Here is a 23,470-nt window from a genome sequence, read left to right as displayed (position 1 = left end):
GGGAGGCGAGCGCTCAGAGACTGCTCAGCCGCTCGCCCGCGCAGGAGCATCCCCGCGCGCCCCACAGGAGGAGGCGGCGGCGGCGGCACGCGAAGTCCCAGCCCCTCGCCTTAGGGGGCTCGCTTGCCCGTGTGGAGCCCCGCCGGACCGCTGCCTTGTTTGGGTTTCGGGGTTTTTTGTATGTAGAGGAAGGTCTGGCGTTCTTCGCCTGCCCCGCTATTTGCGCGAACCCTCTCCGGTTGTCTTCGTTTTGACCTCAGTCCGGGTTGTTTCGGGGGGCACTTTTTGGAAGGAAGGAAGACTTTCCATTCAGATCACGGGGAAGGCATCGAAAGGGGAACGCAGCAAAAGAGGAACTGAGAACTAGGCAGAGCGAGAGGCAGAGAGCCCCATCCAGCCAGCTTTTCTGGACGAACGAGGCAGAGTTGTGCAGCCCCTTCCCATTGCTTTCCAGATAAGTCCTCCCTCCTGCCCCCGGTTTCGCCGCCTCCTCTCTGGGTGTGAAGCCGCCTTCCTCTACGCACCGAGCGGGAGAGCGCGCGAAAGAAAAGTCCGTCCGTTGCAACTCCAGCCATGGTGGGAAGGGCTCAGCCCGATCGGAGACAATTCCCGCTGGTCCTACTGAGATTGCTCTGCCTTCTCCCCACAGGGCTGCCGGTCCGCAGCGTGGATTATAACCGAGGTACCGACAACATCACGGTGAGGCAGGGGGACACAGCCATCCTCAGGTAGGGGGCGACTGCCCAACTTTCCTTCTTCTCTCCTCGTGTCTCCTGCCCGATGGGGCAACTCGTGTCAGTGTGTGTCTGTTCGTACGCGACTCATGGGATGTGTTGTGCGAAACGAATTCCGATTCAGCATCGTTGCACACTATCTATCTATCTATCTATCTATCTATCTATCTATCTATCTATCTATCTATCTATCTATCTATCTATCTATCTATCTATCTATCTATCTATCTATCTATCTATCTATCTATCTATCTATCTATCTATCTATCTATCTATCATCTGCAGAGTGGTTTGGAATGAAGCCTTTCCTGGGCAGGAAAATCGAACCGCTGTTTGTCCCATGCTCTTCTCCATCTCTGTAACTTTGCCTTCTCCCCCCTGGTCTGGTTAAGAATGTGCCAAGTGTATAATTTACTTGCCTTTCAATGAAATGGACACACGTAGGAAAGGAACTTGCCTTGTCTTTGAAGTGGAGATTGGGCAGGTTTTTTCTATTTTTTTTAAATCACGGATTTGTATGATGGTAATTCTAACGTTGGTCTATTGTAAGCTACTTCAAACTATGCTAGATATATAAAATTGCAAATAAACAGCATTGAGACCACCAGTTAAAACAATTAAGGTGGGGGCTTAGAGAGAAACTCCTCCCACATTTTGTAGTTAAAGGACCAATCACTAGTGACTTGTGGAAATGTTGTTCTCTCTTCCTTCTGGACATTGTGTTCTTCTGAAATTCGAGTGCTGATCATGTAAATCCAGACACATCATCTAGCTCCTGTAAAGAACAGCAAAAGCATTGATGACAGAATTCTGATATGAGATTCTTTGGATAGTTTGAATTGAATGACACCCTGGTGGTACCTTGTTAGGTTATGAAGTGTTTGGGCTACTCCTCTATGCATCTGCTTGCTCCTCTTATTGCCTTGGTTGAGGCATGAAGAAGAGGCGTGCTTTGTGTATATGTACTTGTGTGGTTTAGGCAGCCAGTTGTGGGGATGCCACACCTGAAAATAGTCAGTGCCAGTTCCTCAAAACTGGGATTGCGTGAACTGTGTAAAAAGAAAAAGAAAAACAAACACCTTTCCAGCACACTTTGTGTCTTGCATGAACTCTCTCCCCATTTCATTCAAGTAAGTTATATCATCATAATCTGCTCAATTTAACCTAGCGTTTCTGTCCTACTAACGAAACTACTCTCCCTCTCTGTGTGCACACTCATGCATGCATTCTGCATATTATGGCAATAAAACTATTGGGCGTGATTGAGAATAAGCGTGTAATCCATGCAAAGAGCTGATGATGCACAACCCTCAAATGCCCAGGGAGCAGTTCCTTGGCAAAGCTAATGACAGCAGCAAAGTTTTCATTCTCTTCCTCTGGAATTAGTCTTGGTAGCTAGTAGATGCTGCTGTGAGCTTTTGAGCCCCAGTGTGCTTTCCTCTGTCTCTCTGTTTAATAATTGTAGGTGCATTCTTATTACTGGGGGTGGGGAGAGGAAAGAGTATGAAAGAACTCCAATAGCATTAAGGAGGGAGGTCCCTTTTCTTTAGGGTCTTCATTAGTCCAAAGATGCTGGGTGCAGAAAAACAGGACACGATGTATTATCTTTACTCCCATTACATTTACACCCATGTTGATAATTGTGTAGGCAGAGGGGATTCTAGAAAGCAAGGCTGTGTATCTTTTTGCTCCTCTTAAGTTCCTGTGAGCTGGATGTGTTCTGATCCTGGCATATCCTTTCGCAGAATCCATTTCCCCAGCTCTCTAGACTTGTTAACTTGCATGTAAGGTTTATCCACATGGAGTAATAGGATTTACTGAGTAATTTATCTGCCTTGTGATAGAAAGCGTCAGCAAAACTACAAACAGCTAACAGTGGGTGCTGCTGCCTCTGACTCAAAAGTCCTCTGGCTAGTCCTTTGGCCCTCGGGGGATTCATGACTTTGTTAACCCTTTTCAGTGGTGCTTCCTTATCTGCTTCCATTTTAAAATGCACAGTACATAATTCCACTGGTCTCTCGCTTTCTTGCATAGCACAAGAGGGAGTATGCTCAGCTCCACTGTGTACATATGGCAGCAGCAAAGTCATTAAGCTCACTTACCCAGCCAGGGGTCATTGGATTTCTATTTCCCACTTAACCTTGCAACCCTGGAGTTTATCTAAAGATATTTAGTGCTCAAAATACATTTGCAGTAAGGATGTGTGTAGCCAGCATGGAGGTGACATAGAACATTCATGTGCTTTTGTGTGAGGAATAGGAATGTGCACAGTTTGGCAATGTTTCTATAAGTATATTGGCATCCATTGATGCATCTGGAATACAGAGGGAAAGGGGTACTGGGGGGGGGGTTACCAACTTCAGCTGGGCAAAGAGTATGTGAACTTTCAAGTCAGGATTTTTTGTAGACCACAAAGATAAACAACTGAAGATCCAGCTGTAGCAAGGAGAGTTTCAACAGCACAAACACAAAAGGACCTGCATGCTTTGTAAATCTGCCCCAGGCAAGACTCTGATTCGGAATTGATCTATCTTTGTCAGGAGTTTCTGTGCATGTTGCACATAAATGTGCTCACTTAAGGCAATTATTTCAAGGATGTGAGCCTTGCAGTCCAGAAGTGTTGGGAGGTTCATACAGCACAATTCTCTTGGCCATCTGCACAGCTACAGAGATGACTAGAGGTCAGTTTTGTGCCTTCCCCGTAGCACTGTTTGGGCATGTATTTGAATAGAAATGAATGCATAAAGGAAATTGGGGTTGTGTTTACTGGCCCTGGCCCTGGCCTTCCTGCATTCAAAGGAACTAGTTGCAGAGAGCCTATGCGTCTGCATCCAGATTCATTTTGGTTCTCATATGCAGAATCCACATCTTGGGAAATGGAGAGCATGTGCTGAATTCTATACATGTTCAGGTATCTACTAGAGGCAGGCACAAACCAAAATATGATCTAACGTTCATCATGAACTGGGCCAGTTCATGGTTCACGAACCAGCAGTTTGTAGGAGCTAATTTTTCACGAACCATGACGAATTTTAGCCCTGTTCGTTTTTCGGTTAGTCACTGTAGACAGCCTGGTGCTGATCAATTAGTTTCCTAGGCAACGGTGGAGGGGGGGGATAGGCTCTCTGCAGACCTGCTGACCTGGAAGTGACGTTTTTGTGAACCCAACAAATCGGTTCGCGAACTGGGTCAATAAAACACGACGAACTACGAACCTCACAGTTTGGAATTTTCCCAGTTCATGCTCATCTATAGTATCTACATATGAGTTCTGTGCAAATGAGATTCTTGAGCATATGGTGGTGCTGAGAGGAGGAATCAGTTGAGTTCTTTCTACCCCAATGAACTACTTGAACAGGGATATGTTAGCATGATCTTCCCACAGATGCTTTTTGGACTTCTGAAAATATTTTATAGGGCTCAGATGAAAGTGTGAGTAACTTATATATGAGTGTTCCCTTAGGTAATATTTGATCCAAGTTCCTAAAAAAGATATGGCTGGCTTTTAGGTTTGAGGTCCCTTGTGGACAACAGCCAGCTCCCTCTCCTTTTGCTGGGAATAGCTAGTCATTTGGTCTTTTTATTGTTTATATGAAAGAAAATATTCATAGTTGGATTTGATAGGTGTTCAAGAAATGCTGTCTTGGGTCTGAGACTAATCAAAGCAGAGTTTCTAAGTATGATTGGGGTGCAAAAAATGACTGAACTATGTGCCTGGGTTTGGGATAAGCTAGAGGAATTTGCTAGCATTTGTCTTTCTACAGAAACATAAATTTGCAAGCACATAGATGAAGCAGCAGAGATTCCGACTGAATGTATAGGGACCTTAGAGGATCTCAGATACATGGCTGACTCCAGATGGTGTTGAGATTAGCATATTTCAGGGCCTTCAGAAATTTCACAGACCCACTAGTATTACTTTGCTCAAGACACTTTGACAAGGTCAGAAATGGAGTAGGAGAATTCTTTTGGCATGCCCATCTTCTTGTCGGTTCCAGAGATACAAGGAGTACTATAGTTTTGTCTCATCCAGTACCTTGCCTAAGTCCTGCAACTGGAATTGCTCAAGGGGACAAAATATGTATGTTTCACAGCAGAATGGTCAACTGTCTTTCCTCAGTTAGGAGAGGAGAGTACCTTGCATGGATTCTGCGCATCTGAAGACAGACATCAATCAGTATCTTCTACAAAACCTCACCGTGTAAAAGCTTGGATGATAGCATGCAATAATTTAAAGTAAATCTCGCATTACAGGAGGGGACTGCATTCTTTTGGAGCATTGTTGTCAGAATGCAAGTTCCTGGTATCGCTTGCCACTACTGTTATCTGCAGCACTGATAACGTAAAACTCTCCCCCCACCCCGCTTCCGCAGTAACAGTGTGTAACTACTGTGATGCAAATGGCAGAATTACTGGTGTAATGATCATGCATTCCTTTTTTTTAAAAAAGCCATCTAATACACAGTCAAAGCCCTATGAAAGATGAGACAAAACTAAAGTAAGCCTTTCATTCATTACTAAAAGCCACTGCTATCTGTAGATAAATAAGCACCTGAAGAATGCATGTATATGCATGTTTGTATGTATGTGCTGTGTTTGCATACAGAATCACACTGCATTAATTAAAGTCATTTAAGCAAATTTTGACACCAAGTATAAAGTTGTGCCCAGGACTTAAATGCCTTTCTCACTCAAACTGCATATCATCATGTACACGATTAGTTTTATAATTCTTAGCTGTATCTGCATGAGCAGAAAAATTCAGAAAATAAAGAGCAAAATGTTGTTCTTCTGTTTTACTCAGAGCTGAACTAACTGTTGGGGTTGTAGCCTGTGCTGTTTTTGAAGGCACAAACTAACTCCCTATATAAACAACCTTGAGATTAATAATTTCAAACTCATGAAGGAACTACAGACCATTTACACTCTCTTAGAAGGCACAGTTATATGTGTGCGGCTTCAAAGATAGGTATTATACCGCAAGTTCATGGCCTGACTCGTGGTTATAAAGACACCCGCCAGTGATTTTACCTATCAAACCAGAGATTAAGGTTATTCAGTGTGAAGTTTGCATTAATCTAATTTCATTAATTTTCAATAAATGAATTTGAGTTTTGTGTTCCATTTGTGCATTTTGCATACCAAGTTCACAGAGACAGTCTCCAGGTTTGTCAGTACAGCAAAGTTCATGAATATGCGATCTTCAATCTTGAGGTTGATGAATATTTGTGACCTTGTAAAGTTACCACTGAAACAATGACACTCATCATATTCATCAATAAAATCCAAGGTTTGTTTGCTTTGACAAATAATGAAATGTGAATACAAGTCAGGTGTTCTATCAGGAACTATTACTTTTAGATTCCCTTTTCAGATTTCAATCCCAGTATTTCCTTATGCTGAGAGAAACACAATATAAAGATGTTTTATACTAAGGGGCAGATCCAGAAGTATAAAATACATGCATGTTGTATGAGTATGTATGCTGCAGCTTTTACTTTTAAAATCCATTACCTTCATTTTATGTTTTATTGTTGGATATGAAAATCCATGGCAGTTGAATCAGTTATGAAGGTGTATTGTGTGTCAAAATAGTGCTATTTCATTTTCAAAGACACACTTGTGGGGATCTGTCCTTTTCCTAGTTGTTGCTTGTATACTGAAATTTATAATCCACCTTTCTGTTCACATAACAGAAGTGGGCTATGAAGTGGCCCTAAGGGAACGTGTAGGAGTCTGCCTTTGAAGAAGGCTTTCCATCGAACTATTATTTTTTCAGGCGGACCAAAATAGTTATACTCAATTCCAGAAATGTCTGCACTGCCTCCTTCAAGCATCTCTGGGGAATCAGCAGTAAACTACTGTAGGGTCATCCAGCAGAATTTAACCCTTAAGTGGTTCTGATCACAAATGAAATCCAGAGTGGTATGGGCACACTGAATGGTATATGCAACTGCAAATCTGCCCTAGTCAAACTTCAGTTTGTGTCATTTTAAACCAAAAACAACCCTAGGGCAGATGAAGTGCTGACTGAACTAATAAAAAGTCAAACTAAGTGAATGAATTATTTGAAGTCAAAGCTGAACTTGACATTAATATTCTCAGGTGTGTGAATTCAAATGTGAATTGTTTCAAAGGAAACACACCCTTTTAAGGAAAAGTATTCTCATTGCAGTCATGCCGAGAGGAATGTGGGATCTGTGTACCACTTTCTTCTACAGGTGGGCACAAACAAAGGGAGACAGCTATGATTTTTACTCTGTCTTTCCTAATATGCCATCTTTTCATTGCCATGGTATGCAGGGGAATGTAGAGATTTGATAAAATCAGTAATTAGCTTCGAATTTCAAATCTCTAGGAAAGTTGGGTCAAAATGCAAGACATTGTATTATTAGCTGAATCGCCTCAAAGATGGGGAATTAATAGGCAATGGGCATATATTATGGGATCCTAACCTATGTTTACCAGGGTCAGAGTTTCTGGAGCACGCACAATAACGGAGGAGACTAGTACTTTAAAATGATTCACAGCTTTTACTTAAGAACCTTTAAGCTTACAGGGTCTAAGAATCACACACACATTCAATACAGAACTAGGAAATCAAAGGGTGGAAAGAGTATAGAGATGGTTGCATTAGCAGGAAAGATCGTTGGTGGGCGATACGTTACCTGTCCGTCGAGAAGCAGAGATTCAGCAGAGAGGAGCAGAATCCCTAGTGAAGTGGCCCGCACTCCACTAGGTGGGACAGAGTGGGAGTGAGATCTTGAGGGGTTCGAGCATCTGACTAGTGACCAGAGAGGGTTGCCTTAAATAGCCAATTTCTATCCTTAGGCAAGACCTGGGCTGGGTTTCACAGCTCGTAAGTGGTTCTTAGGCAATTTAACAACAGTAATTAATGTGCCGCTTTAGTGAGTCATAAGAAATCCGGGGTGGACACTTTGGAATCTAATGTTTGTTTTTGTGACATCTCCGAAGGGACAAAAGGGCAAGGAGCAAGGATGGGCGGGGAATGATTGGATTTTTCAGTAGTCCATAGCTTGATGGGTGGAAGCGATTATCTTGATGTGCAATTAACAGAGTCCAGAAGCGTCTTGCTTCACGTCTTTGTCTTTGGCTGGACAATGACATCTGCTTACTAGGAGGCACACCTGGAAAGTGGTACGTGACAGGAGCGCTGGCATGTCATGGCTCCCACAGGAAAATAGTTGTCCTTTTTAAACTGTCTCTGGGACATGGCTTCTCTTTGGCCCACTAGTGGTCCCAGTTCTGGTAGGGATCTCAGCAGTGGCTGGCATCTGGCAAGTGGGCACATCAATCTGAGTGCAAAGTGGCTACTCCATAATGGTCCCAGGGAGGGCTGCTTGTGGGCACTGGCTGGGGGAGGTGCCCTGCCAGTCTCACGAAGTTCCCCTTCCAAACATAGGATTGGCCTCAGTGCCAAGTTGTGCACAGTTCATATAAAGTCCGTGTCCAGGTCCTAGGAGGGGGTTCCAGACAACAGTATTAAGAGTTACACATCAGTTTTTTACCTAGGTTAAAAATAAAAAAGATTCAATCAAATCGATAAGTTATATAGAAAATATTACAGCTGTGCAGTGGACTAGAACAGTGCTTTTGTTCAATAGTGCATGGTGCCACACACTGTTCTTGCATATAGCCAGTCATTAAAGAACTGTGAGTGGCTCATTTCCATTCCAAAATTTACTGAGCAGAAGTTCCTATATAAGGACTGATCTGAAATCAATGGGCTTAGACTGGAGTAACTCAGTTTCTCAGTTCTTTACCTACTGATGGCCTTGCTTGGAATCTAGTCTCAAAAGGGATGGCTTTCCTTTTATGTCTACCATATTAGCCATTGAGAACAATGCATTAATGCAACTAGTATTAATGCAACTAGCATTAATGAAGATTTTTAGAAGTTTTGTCTTCAGTAACTGATGAGTTCTAGTTAACTGTATTACCTGTAAAATACTCATGCATTGTTTCTAGAAACCAACCGTTCCAAGTTTGAGACAAGAGTTAAATCGCTTTCAGTTTTCCTCTGGAGAAGAGCTGTGGTTCAACGGTACAGCATCTGGTTTGCATACAAAAGGCCCCAGGTTCAATTCCCAGCATCTCCAGTTAAAGAGATCAGTTAGTAGGTGATGAGAACACCCTGGAGAACTGCTGCCAATTAGAGTAGACAATGCTGAGCTAGATAGACCAATAGCGTAACTCATTAGAAGGTAGCTTCATGTGTTGGGGTGCTGGCTCAAATTGCATGCAACAGATCTTAAAATACATGTTACTTACTGCTGTCTCATGCACCGATATGACCCATTTCAGTGCATTATGCAACATTGTTAATGCTTTGAAATCTTTTGCCTTCATTGCTACTTGTTCCTTCAGTTTTATAGCTGGAGAGAGAGTGGCTTGCCAAGGGAAAGTGACCCAATGAGACCATATTTGAACACCTTCTTTACTTACTGAACTACATAGACACTTGGCTAGAAAAGGATAGACTTACTGACAGCCATTTTAAAGAACCAGATGGAGTAGAGGTTCCAATGGTCTTGCATCAGGGAAATCTGGGGCTGAATTCAGCCGCGAAGCTCACTGAGTGAGTTTTGGCCAATCACAGTCTTGTTCTCTCATATTTCAGTTTGTGTCACCTTGAATTCCCTGGAGGATTTGTAGGATACAAATCGGATTACTTGATAAATATATAAAACATGGTATAGAGGGAGCTTTAACACAGCAACTCACCAGGATATAGCACATTCATGTTTTTGGTGAACCAGGTGCCATTTCTTTCCACTGTGATTATATACAGCTCTTCTAGGCTCTTCTAGTGCCAACAACCTGGAGAAAAATGTCCTGGCCTGTTAACAGAGATTTAATGAGTAAAAAGGGGCAGGTGAAGCTTTTGATGGCATAGACGTAAATAACATCAAATGTAGATAATATCCTAGTAAGTCTCTATTAAGGGAGCAGGACATTTTTTCCCCCAGGTTGTTGGCAACCCTATTAGACACAGAAGTCTAGCTCCTTAGAACTGCATTGCTAGTGACTGTCAGAACATTATTGATTCTAAGAGGACCCAAACCAAATGTAAAGCCTTTGGTCATTGCATTTTGTTTGATCTATATGAATATAAAATCCAGAGAGACAAACAAAGTAAAGAGCAAAATCAGTTGTATGTATGAATAAATCACCCGCTTCTATTTTTAACAAAGATTAAACATTTCAGGAAGAATATAATTAGATATTTCCGGGGATGAGATTCAGAGTGAGCACAACCTACCTACTTATTTTACAGGGAGATCCCAGCCTACTAATTGTTAACACCTTGAGGTCTCATTTAGCCTTTAGGTTAACAGAAAGCAATAGAAATATTTAGGGAAAAAACTATTTATTTTGAAATTTTATTTTAATTAATAGATTATATTCATGCAACTAAAAAAAGACTATACAGCTATTGGCTCTGCATGTATTTTTAGTTTTTGTTTTGTTCTTGAGGCCCATTATAGTAGTCTAGCTTATGGTAGATTGATAGTGGTAGCCTTGTGTTCTGAAGGGTCTGTTCTCTTCTTCTCCTGGACACTTCAATCCAAAAGGTGAAGAATGGATGGAGTTACATTTCCAGTAACAGCTTCAGTGTAGTAGTTTTGGCTTTCAGATATTTTAGTGATGTTTTTGGAGCTATGCATTTCAATAAAACTTCTTTAAGTCAAAACAGTAACACATCATTAAAAACAAAGTCTGTGTCATGCACAATCTAGATAAAGGAAAAGTAAGAGTTGCATAGATTATAGTTTTCCTTAGCATACAGTTCATAACATAAAATGTTATGACTGAAGTGTATTTCATTAAAGGCTGATTGCATTAAATGCTGAAGCTGTAAAGGTGCTTAAACACACTGATTTTACAATGGGGAAAAATTATTATCAGAACACAACCAGAATCATTACCCTGCTGTTTAATCTTCTCTCAAAATGCAAGTATGGAACAGTCCCTAGTGACAGTTCCATACCCCAGTGACAGTGTTTTAATGCAACTGAGTGACAGCACACTTCAGCCCATTAGCTTCAGGAATGCATGTGTGATTGAATGTCACGTAGTCCAGCTGAAGGAGAAGAATGTGTACCAGTGGGCTGGAGGCAGTGGATCTATTGAAGATATCTACTGTTGACCAGTACAAAATGCAGCAAAGTTGAGAGGCTTTTCACATGGCACACACAAACAAACCTAGGTTTGTTAGCTAATATATCCTCAAAGTGGAATAGCAACAAACCATGGCTCCTTGAGAAGTATACGTGCATAAAGTGTAATGTGTGAAGTGGATCATGGTTTAGGCAAAGCATAGGGAAAGAGAAACAGACATTGAGCAGCAATATTGTTGAGGATTTCCTGTCTGAGTATTGCGAATGGTTTAACCAAAAGAGAATGGAATCTGGGTTTGTGACAAAAGAATCTTCCTATATGGTCATTAAACGTTAGGAGATGCCCTCCTGTTAACTTTGTTCAGATGCATATCAAAGTCTGAGAAAAATCCCAGTGTAGGATATGAGGCAGTTGTGTGTGTGTGTGCATATTTACATATGTACACAGGTATGTATAGAAACAAGTGCTTGGACTAAGGGATGGACTAAGAGAGAGAAGAAGACTGGATGTGGGCTTTGAGGGGATTGAAGGTGAAGCAACTTTGGTGGTGCAGGATGTGGGTTAGAGTATCTTCTGCCCTAGAGCCAGTGCTTTTGTGTATATAAGGTTGTGCCAGTTCCCCCCCCCCCACTAGGCTGTTCCTGAGGGCTACTTTCTCTGTCTCTGGCTGAGTGGGGTGGGCTGCTGCACAAAAATTGGGACTCGAGAGAGCCTCCCAAAAGATGACAGTACTCAGTACTTGAGTACCATCATACAAAAAAGCCCTGCCTTCCTGTAGCAGTGCCTCTTTGTCTCCACCTGTGTTCTTATATAGTGCTGAACAATGCCACTGATACAGTATATATTTCCAGTGCTCTGTCATCCAAAGGGAACTGAACTCAGATAGTGCTGCTCCTGGAACTTCTCATCATTTGAAGGAAAAAGGGAGTACATAACAACAACAACAACAACAACAACAACAACAACAACAACAACCCCCCGCCCCTCCCCACACACCCATGATTATGTCTTAAGTTTTAGTTGCTCTTAAATATTGTCAATAATGTTTGAAATTGGACATTTGACATGTCGGTATCGGATATAAGCTGGAAGTGGAATCTGCGGAGTCTGTGTGGGGCACCGGGTCTTTCTGTGCAACAGGGAAAGTTGGAGCGGGATGCAATAGCGCCATCATTTCCTAGGGACAAAGGCACCCCAAGCCTCTTTAGAAGAAGACCAAAATAGTTAAGGGACAATAACATACTTACAATTTCCCCTTCTGAAAGGATCCCAAACCTGCTTGTGTGAAGTCACCCTCAGGATATATCTTTTGTGAATGCAATGGGAGAGATCTAAAGGCTGAGAAGCATTATCCAGATAATTCAAAATACATAAGCAAATATGCACATTGCACTCTCATGTAATATAGTGGAAAGATCTTGCGTTCATTGGGTCTGTGAATTTGTAGTTTGTGTGCAAACTGTGAAGAAGTACCAGAGATTTTACTGTAAACCACGCTATATTTTTGCTGATATGTAGTGTGCTTTTAATACTATACTGAGATTTTAAATATATACACCTAGGGAGACAGGGCAGTGGGAAATATACAGCCCTAGCAAGAGTGAAACTTATAAAATATATTTTTCATTTGGGGGGGGGGAGGGTTGCGAACTGTACCAGCCTGGAATTTGGAATATATGCAGGTAATAGTGTTCACATCTGTACAAACTGTATACATTTGAGGGCTGGAGTAGATGGGTTAACAAATCATAAGTGAGGCTTCAGTGGAAAAAGAACAAAGGAATGTTACATTGATTGATATACATGCAGTATTATAATACCAAATCTATAACTTATGTTAAAGAAAATAGAGGATGAGAAGTGTCAGATTGTGTTTGTTCAACCTGCTCCCCTGAGTCTGCACATACATTTCAATCTGGAGCAAAGTGCCATATGTTTCCCTACTTGGATTATGTTAAAATAGAGATAGCTATGCAAGGTACCTGAAAAGCATGAGAAAATCTCTGTACTCCATTGATTGGTCTCACGTTAGCTTAGTTTAAGCTTGCAACTGAATTGTGTCTCCTTTTTAGTGGAAAGGAGGCCTTCAATTCTAGTTCTGATCCAAAGAGCAGCGTTTTGCTTTTAATGGGTGACTGTAAATGTTCCTCCCTTCCTCCAGCTGTGATGATGGGGGGATATGCATTTGGTAAACTTCCCCACCCCCTCTCTTAAAAGCATGGAAGTACCCATCTTCAGAAGCTAGGTATGCATATTTAAAGATGTAATTAGGGATGCACACTGAAATAACTAATCATATTCAATATGAGCACACTCCATTCATTAACCTTGGAAGAGTAACTGATGAAAATGAACTTTCCTTTCACTTTTGGACCTCGTGGGCTAGGCCAGTTCTGTTAGCAACTGCATTTTGCTTTCAGTTTTCCTTGTCCCATGCTATATTAAATGCATTTCCCTGGAATGGCAAGTGGGAGAGAATGTGGTGTGTGTATGTGTGAGTGATTCAACAGAGACACACCAGATAGGCATTCTAGCCCTCAAGAATGTTCTGCCTGTGTCTTCCCAAACAGCTTCATCCCTATTTGATATTTCTTTGCACAGCATTTTCCCTGCTTACACTGATGGCTTGAGGGTTCTCATTCTAGATAACTGGGGATTCTCTTTCCTGGAGCCATACCAGCAACCAGAAGAGCAAGTGCAGTGCAGGCGGCTGATGGAACAAGGCAGAAAGTGGTTGGTGGTGATGGGGAGGTTTTTTTGGCCTAAGTTCAATTCTCTGTTCCTCAAGAAGCCCCCTGTGTGCCTGTGGTTCGATTTGGACTAAATTTTCTACCTACTGAATGAAACATCCCTGTCTCTTCTCTCCCCTCTCCTACAGCAGCCCACTGATATCCCACTGGTGGGATGTAGGGGACACATTGTTCCCTACATTGTTCTATTCACTGTAAAACAGAAATGGCAAATGTGCAGCTGGGTGAGGCAGTTCTTACAATGGGCAACCTACCTGCTTTACAGAGCTGAAGGCATTGAGCTCCCATCCATCACCAACCAAAAAAACACATACACAAAGGGTAGGATGGGGGGAGGGACATCTGTTAGGATTGGAGCGGGGCTTTTCACTCATTCCCAGCCCTGGGTTCCTTTGGTAGCCACCCCCCCCCCACAAACTGAAAGAGGCTTAACCCTTCACCAGCCAAAGCTGGTGAGCCCCTGTGCATATACAAAGTTCTAGCAAATGGCTGAGCAGGAGGTTTGTGGGTAAGGCTTGGACACAGCTTGAATTAACCAAAGTAAGATCTTAATGAGTAGGGTATGAGATTTCATGAGCCTCACTTTGAGCTGAGGCTCATGAAATCTCATACCCTACCATTAATTTTGTTAGTCTTATAGGTGCTACTGGACTCTTGCTCTTTCCCACTGCTACAGACAGACTAACACAGCTTCCCATCTTGATTTATCTTATTGTACTACAGTAGAATATAAGAGCACAATGATATCTAGGAAGAGCACTACACTAGGCTGAACAGCTGAACAGAAAGAAGAGGGGGGAATCTAATATCTAACTATCCCGTGAGAATTACCAAATAGTACCTGAAAAATCCCTGCCAGATGGAAGTTTATCACTTGGGGAGGTAGGGGATAAAGGCAAGCCTGCCTCTAGCGCCCTCCTTTCTCTGTCCTAAGGCAGCCCCAGCCCCCTGCTGCCACTCACCTGGCTGGCAGGTGGGGGGGGGGAGAGGCCCTGGGGAATGGGCCTGGGAGGCAAAAAAACCCCTCCTGGGCCAGCACACAGCGGGCATGCTCCTTCCGACAACGTCGGTTCCTTGAGTGACATAATTGCACCAGGCAATGGGCAGGCCCCCGTGCTTCACAAGGGCTCAAACAACTACTGGGTAAGTGCCAGGTTTGCTCCTCCCCACCACATTGGGAAGGTAAGCGGACCTAGCAAGCCTACCAATGAACCACCCACACAAAAGGCCACAGAGCCCTTTAAAACTTTCTCTTCTGGCAGGAGATGTTTATATGTGATTTCCCTTCCTCCTAGAGCCTTCCTTCCCAGCCTCTCCCAAGCTCCATGACCCAGCTGGCCCTTTGTCACATAGGGCAGGATGCTGGTTTTATGATGGTACCCCAAAGGCTAGAACAACATACAGTTATCCCTCTCAGGATAGTTTTGGTCTGAAGAAGGGAGCTCTGATTCTAAAAGATTACACTCTGAACATCTTATTGGTCTCTAAGGTGCCACCGAATTCAAATCCTGCCCCTCTTAGGATGTCCGTTGTAACAAACATCCCAAGGAGAGGTGTCAGAGAAAAAAGTGTACTGTACTGCCAGGCATACATTATACTTTCCTTCCTGAAAAGAGAGGGCTTTCTCAGGCTGGCTTTGAAAGGTTAATTGCCATTTTGATATCTAAAAGACCTGCAGATATAGGCCCTTAGCATGACACCATCCACCTGTGCTTCTGCACATTGAGGGTGGGTTTTTTTTTCTTTTCAAAAACAGCATGTGGGTGAAGGGAGGTAAGCTTCCATCTTTCTACTGTGTGACATGTTGGATTTTCTCCAGCTTAAATCTGATGGCTCCTTGAAGCATAGCATGAATGAGTTAAATTAGAGAGGAGCAGGAATTAATATGCTGAAATAAATGAGACTAGTGCAGATTTCATGAGTGCATATGCAGGGTTTAGAGGCCCATGCTGTTTTTGTTTTTTAAAAATCCCCACTCTACCCGTTGCACCAGAATCCCTGTGGCTGGGCAGGCCTATAAGGTAAAAAAGTCCTATCCCTTTGTGTGCCTACTCTGCAAGGGAAAATGTTTATGGCATGTGAAATAGGAACCCTTTCTCTTCCCTGTCTGCAGCTTGGCCAGAAGATCCTTTGGGTGAGGCTGCAGCCCTTGATAATTTCATCCCAATTAGCAAGGATGAGGGGATGAGTTTGTGCCTTTTATTGCCTGGAAAGGTGATGTTTTCTTGTATCCAGCTGAAATTTGGGGACAAGGCTCCTTTGGATGAGAGACACAGTGTAAAAATTTTATCTCAAGGGCAAAGGAGAATAACAGGTGGGAATGTTGACCTTAAAACCCTATATAGTTTTGAAGGTCAACAGGTGCTTGTATTGAGCTTTAAAGCTCTATGTGGCTGCTGGGCTTGGGGATAGCATACCTTAAGGACCCTGTTCTTCCATATGAACCTGTTCATTCACTTAAGTCATCTTTGGAGGCCCTGCTTTGGGTGCCCCCACCATCTGAGGCTTGATTGATGGCAACCTGAGAAAGGGTTCAGTCATAGCTTCAAAACTTTGGAAATTCCTTCCCAGGGAGATTTCTCTGTCTCCTTTTACTGTAGTCTTAGTTTTGTGTGGCCTACTCCCAGTAACTGTTACTGGCTCTCATCCCTTGCTTTATATATTATTTTAAGTACTGTTTAATGTTCAAACGTTTTAATGTTCTGATGGTCACCACCTTGGGGACCCCATTTGGGTGGAAATGCATCACAGAAATGTTTTAGATACATAAAATAAATAAATAACTATTTTCCTTTGAAACCGACAGAAATAACTGCTGAACTGACATGTAGTATGCAATGCAATCCTAAACAGAGTTATACCCTTCTCAGTTCATTGATGTCAGGGTTATCAGGTTCCTTTAACATCCCAGCAGGAAGCTAGGGACCTGGTGCTTACCTTTGTTGTCTCCCCCAGCATGCCTCACTCACGCTATGCTATGCTTCAAGGCGCACTTCTGGTGATGTCATCGCATGGGTGCAGGAGCGTGCGTGCGTGCACTTCGCAACAGGTGGATTTGGGCCTCAAATGGGCCCAATTTGGCCCATTTGGGGTCCAAACCGGCCCTCTGCAAAGCACGTGCATTCTTTCAGAGCAGAAGTGCATCATTGCGCTGCCCCTGTGAGCATGCCCAGGAGGCCCGTTCCCACGCCCTTCTCCCCCACCAGCCAGGTGAGTGGTAGTGGGGGTGGGGGTGAAAGTGTGGGATCCCCCACCCCCACTAGGAGAATGGGATCCCTAATGTCAGTGGACTTAAAAAGACTAAAACTCTGGATTAAGATGGCACTGATAATGATATTAGAATTAAAAAACCATAACAAACAAGCTGAACCAAAATATAATTTCTGTATGCATCCCAAATTGGTAGCTGCATTCCTTCCTCAGCTGCTGCTGTAACCTAAAGTTTTGGATGCAAACATTGCTCTAGGATTGCCTGGTTGGCTTGTGATGTATGAATACCTCGAGCCAGAGTGAATTCTGTTCTCCTCCGTGTTGCTTGTTTCCTGCTGTGTTTTTCCACACCAATCACTGTGTGTAAGATCAGGGCCAGGAGAGACAGTTCCTCGGGAACCCTGTGTCCACTTTCTCTCTTTACTAGCCTAGCAAAACAAAACCCATGTTGAAATCCACTGGCAGGAAGCATCCATGGCTTTGAATAGTAAGTACAACTCTGCCTCTCTGTTATTAAGCTGACAGGCGCTTAGCCAATTACCCAGTCATAGTCTCAACTGTATTTATGGAGAAAGAAGAAGCAGTGCAAACAGCTCCTGTCTGTGGGGCTTCAGCTGAAGCTCCCTGGTGAACTGTAGCATTCCCCCCCCCTTCATGTATCTGAAATGCATGGAAAGAAACAAGTGAAAATCTAGGGGGGTGGGAGGTGTGTGTAGCTGGGAAGCAACAGCAAACAGGCATCACAGAGGGCAATATCTTGAGATAGGCAGAAGCTGTAACTTATTTTAAAGTGACTTCAAATCAAGTCATTTCTTATTTCCTTTTGATTTGATTTTCTGCGTCGACAGAACTTAAAATGCTTCTGTTATATAAAATGAGCCGTATCTCTAAATATCAAGGGTAGGGTTTGGGTGCAGGAGACTTTTTTACAAATTTCTCCTCTCCCCAGTCATGACTTGTTGTATAGCCCTGACAAGTTGCTGTCTCTCATTCAACCTTGCCTGCTTCATAAGGACTTACTGGTCCTTATGAAGAGATGCAATCAATATTATGAAGTGGTTTATATGTTAAAGGATTAGGGAAATGATAAGTAATAAAACATCATGCCAGTGCTATATAAAGTCATACAGTGTGACTAATATAGAATGTTATGGGACTACATGAATGCAGTGTCATACTACAAATTTACAAATATTCTATGTTTCCACAATATAAAATCAAGGATTATGTTTATTCTGAGTCTTATACAGTTATAGCATTAATGACTTTATGCATTGGGAATAGAATTAGTTGTAATTGACTAGATATTACATGGAAGTCAGCCTAGTTCTGTGAATATTGTATTGGTCATACACCCTGTTTTGCCACATGGAAGGGAAAATGGTATCTCTTAAACCCATTTGTGGTCAGTTATCTATAATACACAGGGCCATTGTGGTAATCGGAAATGTAAAGATTAAAAATATTTTGTAAACTACAATTATAATCCTAAACATACATGACTGGAAACATTGTCCAAACATTTTTAAAAACACGCACAAAGGATGTATTCAAAAAATCCCCACATATATACTGGACCTACCTAGGACTGTTGTAGATGCATGGTAAAAACTTAACAATGCAGGGTTAACTTTCTTAAAGTAAAAAAAAAAGTTTTTACAGATTTAATGGAGGAAAATCCAGTGTTTTGATGACATTGTGGTTTGTTCTAGCAAACCAAATGGTACCCAAAGTTGAGTGGCCCCTGTCAGTAGCTGAGGTGTATAGGCATAGGAAATAGGAAAGGAGAGGGGGAGCTGTGAGGGATAGGAGAATGTGAACGGTGGAAAAAAGAGCCAGAGAGGAAAGAGAGAGTGAGAGAGGCAAAGAGCCAGGGTAAGGGAAAACCGGGCAGACATGAATATCGAGTGTGTGGACAGGCAAGAAGGGAATGGGGAAAACAGTAAGCAGGTTGGTGCTTCAGGTATCATTGACAGAGATACTTTGGAGAACCTCATCCCTCTGGGGTGGTAGGAAATGGAGCTGAAGACTAGTATTTATAGTTTGGGGCTAGATGGTCAAGCATGTGGTGACAGAACAACTTCAGGCAATGTTCGGAAGCTGTAGTCAAGTGGTTGAGAGTAAACAGTCTGAATTCAGGCAAGATGGAGGTGATGCTCGTTGGAAAAGCCAGTGGCCTGGGGGGCATTAATGTCTTGAGATAGTTGAAATAATGGCTCTAATGTCTGATCAAGTGAAGAGTCTAGGAGTGTTCTCAAGCCTTCTTCTTGCAAAGCAGGTTGGAACTGTCTCTAGGATTGCTTTCTTTCATCTAGATCTAGCGTATTAACTTTTTTCTTCTGGGCCTTTCTGAAATTGTTGCGCTGATTCATGCTTCTGTAACTTCCAGGCTTGACTACTATAGTACAGTGGTGGGGCTACCCTTGATGACAATTCTCTTGCCAGGCTTTTGCTATTTTGTGGCTATTCTTTTGTTTATATGAGTTGTTGTGACTTAATATTAATGCATATTGCTGTGTTCCGTATATTTATATTTAATTTGATTTTTATCTGATGATGTTTACAGAAATCTTGTAAACCACTTTGAGCTTTATGAAAAGAAGTATATATATTTTAATAAATAAACAACATGCAGCATTTTAAAAATTCCCAGGGATCCACTGCATCCTGGCATCTCACCAAGAACTCTAACACATAGTGGGGCAGTGCAGTGGTCCCCATTGAATTCTCTGAGAAAAGGAAAATGGGCTGTAGCCTTGGACACAATTGAAAGAGGGCAAATCCTGACGCCCCTTCCCTAGACACTGGAGCTACAAGGAGCAGAAAGCAAGTTTTGTCTGTACATTGAGGACACCCTTTATTTCAGTGAATGATTACTATTCTTTCATGATGCACTGTGCACAGATACACACTCTGAGATTCAATCCAATATACAAAATGTCCTTCCACCTAATGATGGCTATTTTACTAAAGTATAATAGCAGAGCCTACCATAGCTAGCAAGTGATTTCCCACGTATGCAGAACTGACTACTATAGATTGCTGCTGCTATTCAGTATTATTTGCTATAGCACTGGGTCTGTTCTTAGAGTAGGACAAATTCCACACACAGAGAAATATCTTCCCTGAATATTTGCTCCAATATAAACATGAACTCACTTTAGTTGCAGCTGTGCTGCTTTTGTATGCTTCTACTTGGCTTTTTTTCCTGCATCAGAATAATTGCGCAACTGAATTTTTAACTTGACTAATGTTCATGGAAATCACATTTTTTAAACTATCAATAGATGAGTAAACAATCTGACTGTGTCTTCTGCAGCTGGCACCACGCACACGCGTGCACGCACACAAATGCATGCACACAAAACAAATGTAAATACTTTGTCAATGACTGGCACTGACACAAGATAGACTGTGTGACAGTTTTTTGTGGTATAAGCAGTTTGCTTGGCATGGCAGGGAGCAATAGTTCTCCTACCATGGTGGCCCTGCAACTGAAGCAATTAAATGAACAAGATGTGGCTCTGATCACAACTTGGATTGCACACACAATTATTTTATGTGAATGTGACAAGAGAAAATTACCTTCCAAACCCTGCACCCAGCTAATGTTCTGGTAGCTTGATTTTAATAGGAACAATGCCTTAGGCAGGGCCTGTGTGAGCCCCCAGAAAAGGAAAGGTTAATAATTTGAACGCCCTTATTTGTTTCTCTTCCCTGATGGAGTCACAGCTCCAGGGACTCCCTTAACACCTTCTTCTTGATTATGCCTCTGATCTTTGTTCCAGTCCCCTTCCAGGCAATCAATGTGTTTCTACAGGCTTCAGTAGATTTTAGAGCAGGCCCCAGTAAGAGTTGCTGCTCATGGTCAATCAGGAAATTGGAAGGCTGTGATGAACTAAACAAGACTGTTGTTGCCGTTGTTCCCAAAAAGGAAAAAAACAGTCACCAGCCATCTATATGTAAAATTGTAATTGGCCACAGCTTAGCTTTAAGGTTGAGCTTGCAAAAAAAGTCAAATCTGTTTATAATAGACCGAGTGGTCACTCTATATGCAAACAAACATAACTAGCAAATAGACCTAGAATACTGAACATCCCATAATCACAGTGAATGCGTTGCCATTGTTTAAAGGGGGAGGGGGAATCCTCCTCTTCCAACAATACACTGAGTGCATACAGATATTGAATCAATCCAAGGAACTGGCCGGCAGCCCATGAGCATTGTTAAATTCAAGAAGGAACACAATTTGCTGAATGATTATGCAGTGCAAAATTATTCACACACCTCTGCTGGATATATCTAAGTCAGGAATAGAGATCAATGGGACTCCTAGTGTTATTCTCTCTCTGCAAAATGCAGGACTAGGGCCAGCTGGTTTGTTGGTTTATTGGTGAATGTGTACCTTCTGTGTAGCATTGTGATTAATTCGGCTATATCTGCGCATTTCTCAAAGCATGAGACTAACAGTGCAGTCCTTTGTCACTGTAGAAACCGTGCATATGACCGTACTGTCAGACATGCAACTCGATGACAACTTGATGATCATTTTAGAGCAGCAGATAGATTTATTAACTGTACTCAAAAGTCTCTGGAATGTTTGAAGTAGAGATGGGCACGAGCAGCATTATGAACAAAAAAAAGCCACGGACAGCCCAATCCGCTGTTCATGAGCAAGCTGTTCGTGAGGCCCCGTTCCTGGCGAACACGTTTGTTTCAAGCCCTCTTCTTTTCGTCAGCCGTTGGTAAAGCCAGACAGTCTGGCGCCTTTCAATCAATTCCCCTGGCAACATAGGCATGGACTGTCTGAACTCTGAACTCCTGGCTTTCCTTCTGGCTTGTAACCCCTCAAAGTAGCTTCCAGCAGAAGCCAATATGCTGTTCGTGAGCAAGCTGTTCATGAGGCCCTGTTCCCAACGAACACGTGTTCGTTCCAAGCCCTCTTCGTTGTTGGTTGTTGTGGGTTTACCGGGCTGTATTGCCGTGGTCTTGGCACTGTAGTTCCTGACGTGTCGCCAGCAGCTGTGGCTGGCATCTTCAGAGGTGTAGCACCAAAAGACAGAGATCTCTCAGTGTCACACTGAGAGATCTCTGTCTTTTGGTGCTACACCTCTGAAGATGCCAGCCACAGCTGCTGGCGAAACGTCAGGAACTACAATGCCAAGACCACGGCAATACAGCTCGGAAAACCCACAACAACCATCGTTCTCCGGCCGTGAAAGCCTTCAACAATACCTCTTCGTTGTGTTTGTCAGCCGTTGGTAAAGCCAGACAGTCTGCCGCCTTTCAGTCAATTCCCCTGGCAACATAGGCATGGACTGTCTGAACTCTGTCTGAACTCCTGGCTTTCCTTCTGGCTTGTGACCCCTCAAAGTAGCTTCCAGCAGACAGTCCAGTTTTTTCCACTGTGAAAAGAAAATGACAGGAAAGGGAGGGACCCATGGATCATGTCTTTCCCAGGGTCCAGTCTCTCAGAAACTGGGGAGGGGGGTCTTCAGAGGACAGTGAGGACTATGTCTCCTGCAAATGTGGTGGGTATTGGACATTGGGAAGGTCAGTTTGTAACCCCTCAGAGTAGCTTCCAGAAGACAGTCCAGTTTTTGCCACTGTGAAGAGAGCATGACATGAAATGGGAAGACCCATGGATCATGCCTTTCTCAGGGTGCAATCTCTTTGAAACTTGGGGGGTCTTCAGAGGACAGTGAGGACTATGTCCCCTGCAAATGAGGTGGGTATTGGACATTGGGAAGGTCAGTTTGTAACTCCTCAATTAGCTTCCAGCAGACAGTCCAGTTTTTGCCACTGTGAAGAGAAAATGACATGAAAGAGGGAGACCCATGGACTCTCCTTTCCCCGGCTCAAGTTCAGCTAAGTTCCAAGGGGGCCATTCTGGCTCCCACGAACCTCCAACTACAAACATATTTGTGAATCCCTTTTCGTGGATGGCAACGAACAATGAACATCGTGTTCATTTCTTCCCTGTTTGTGCCCATCTCTAGTTTGAAGTCTCTGACTTCAATGAGACACAGGAGATTTCTCCCCCCCCCCTTCGTATTTCCATTAGCCATCTCATGAGCATGCGCTTTTCTTATTAATGGAAGCCGTACTATCCTCATCCCTCTTTCTCTTTGGTTTGGAGCTGTTAGTCATGTAAAAAATGCTGTGAACTTGCTGTGCTTGTTGTGCTCTTTGGTGACCTGTTATTCTATCAGCAGGTCAAGAAAGCTTTGACCCTAGCCATCAACTCTACTTTTTGCAACTATATGAAGACATTTTTTTAAAAAAACTTCACCACCATCTGCTATTTCCCATGAACATACACATTTGCAATTTAAGAACAGAGAAGCTATTAAGATCCGAGATAATTAAGCATATACGCCATCAGCCTCCTATTCCTTCTCAGCAAAATCCTATCTTCTAAATTTCAGGTCAGCTTCTTATTCTGTTGAAAAGGTTGTTTGGATCCCCTACATTAACTATTTACTTTACTAGTTCTTAAGAAGTGGCTTTCTGGAAAGAACAAAGAGGGTTGCCTGAAGTAAGCCTTGTGAGTTATATAGTTTTTCTGGCTTTAACTGCAGAGTAAATTAGAATTGCTACATGCTTGCATGTTAATCTTTGCATATCTGTCAG

General features: G+C 42.7%; 1 protein-coding gene across 1 annotated transcript in view; it reads left to right on the top strand.

The window, feature by feature from the left end:
* Positions 1-537: 537 nt before the first annotated feature.
* LSAMP (limbic system associated membrane protein) overlaps positions 538-23,470 on the top strand; it is a 658,501-nt gene continuing 635,568 nt past the window's right edge. Inside the window, exon 1 of the mRNA XM_054973823.1 lies at positions 538-728. Coding sequence (XP_054829798.1) covers positions 574-728 — 155 coding nt within the window. The 5' untranslated portion in view covers positions 538-573. The remainder of the gene's footprint in view (positions 729-23,470) is intronic.

Source organism: Eublepharis macularius, chromosome 3 (genome assembly GCF_028583425.1).
Source record: "Eublepharis macularius isolate TG4126 chromosome 3, MPM_Emac_v1.0, whole genome shotgun sequence".
Taxonomy (NCBI): Eukaryota; Metazoa; Chordata; class Lepidosauria; order Squamata; family Eublepharidae; genus Eublepharis; species Eublepharis macularius.
This window is presented reverse-complemented; position numbering and strand designations above follow the sequence as displayed.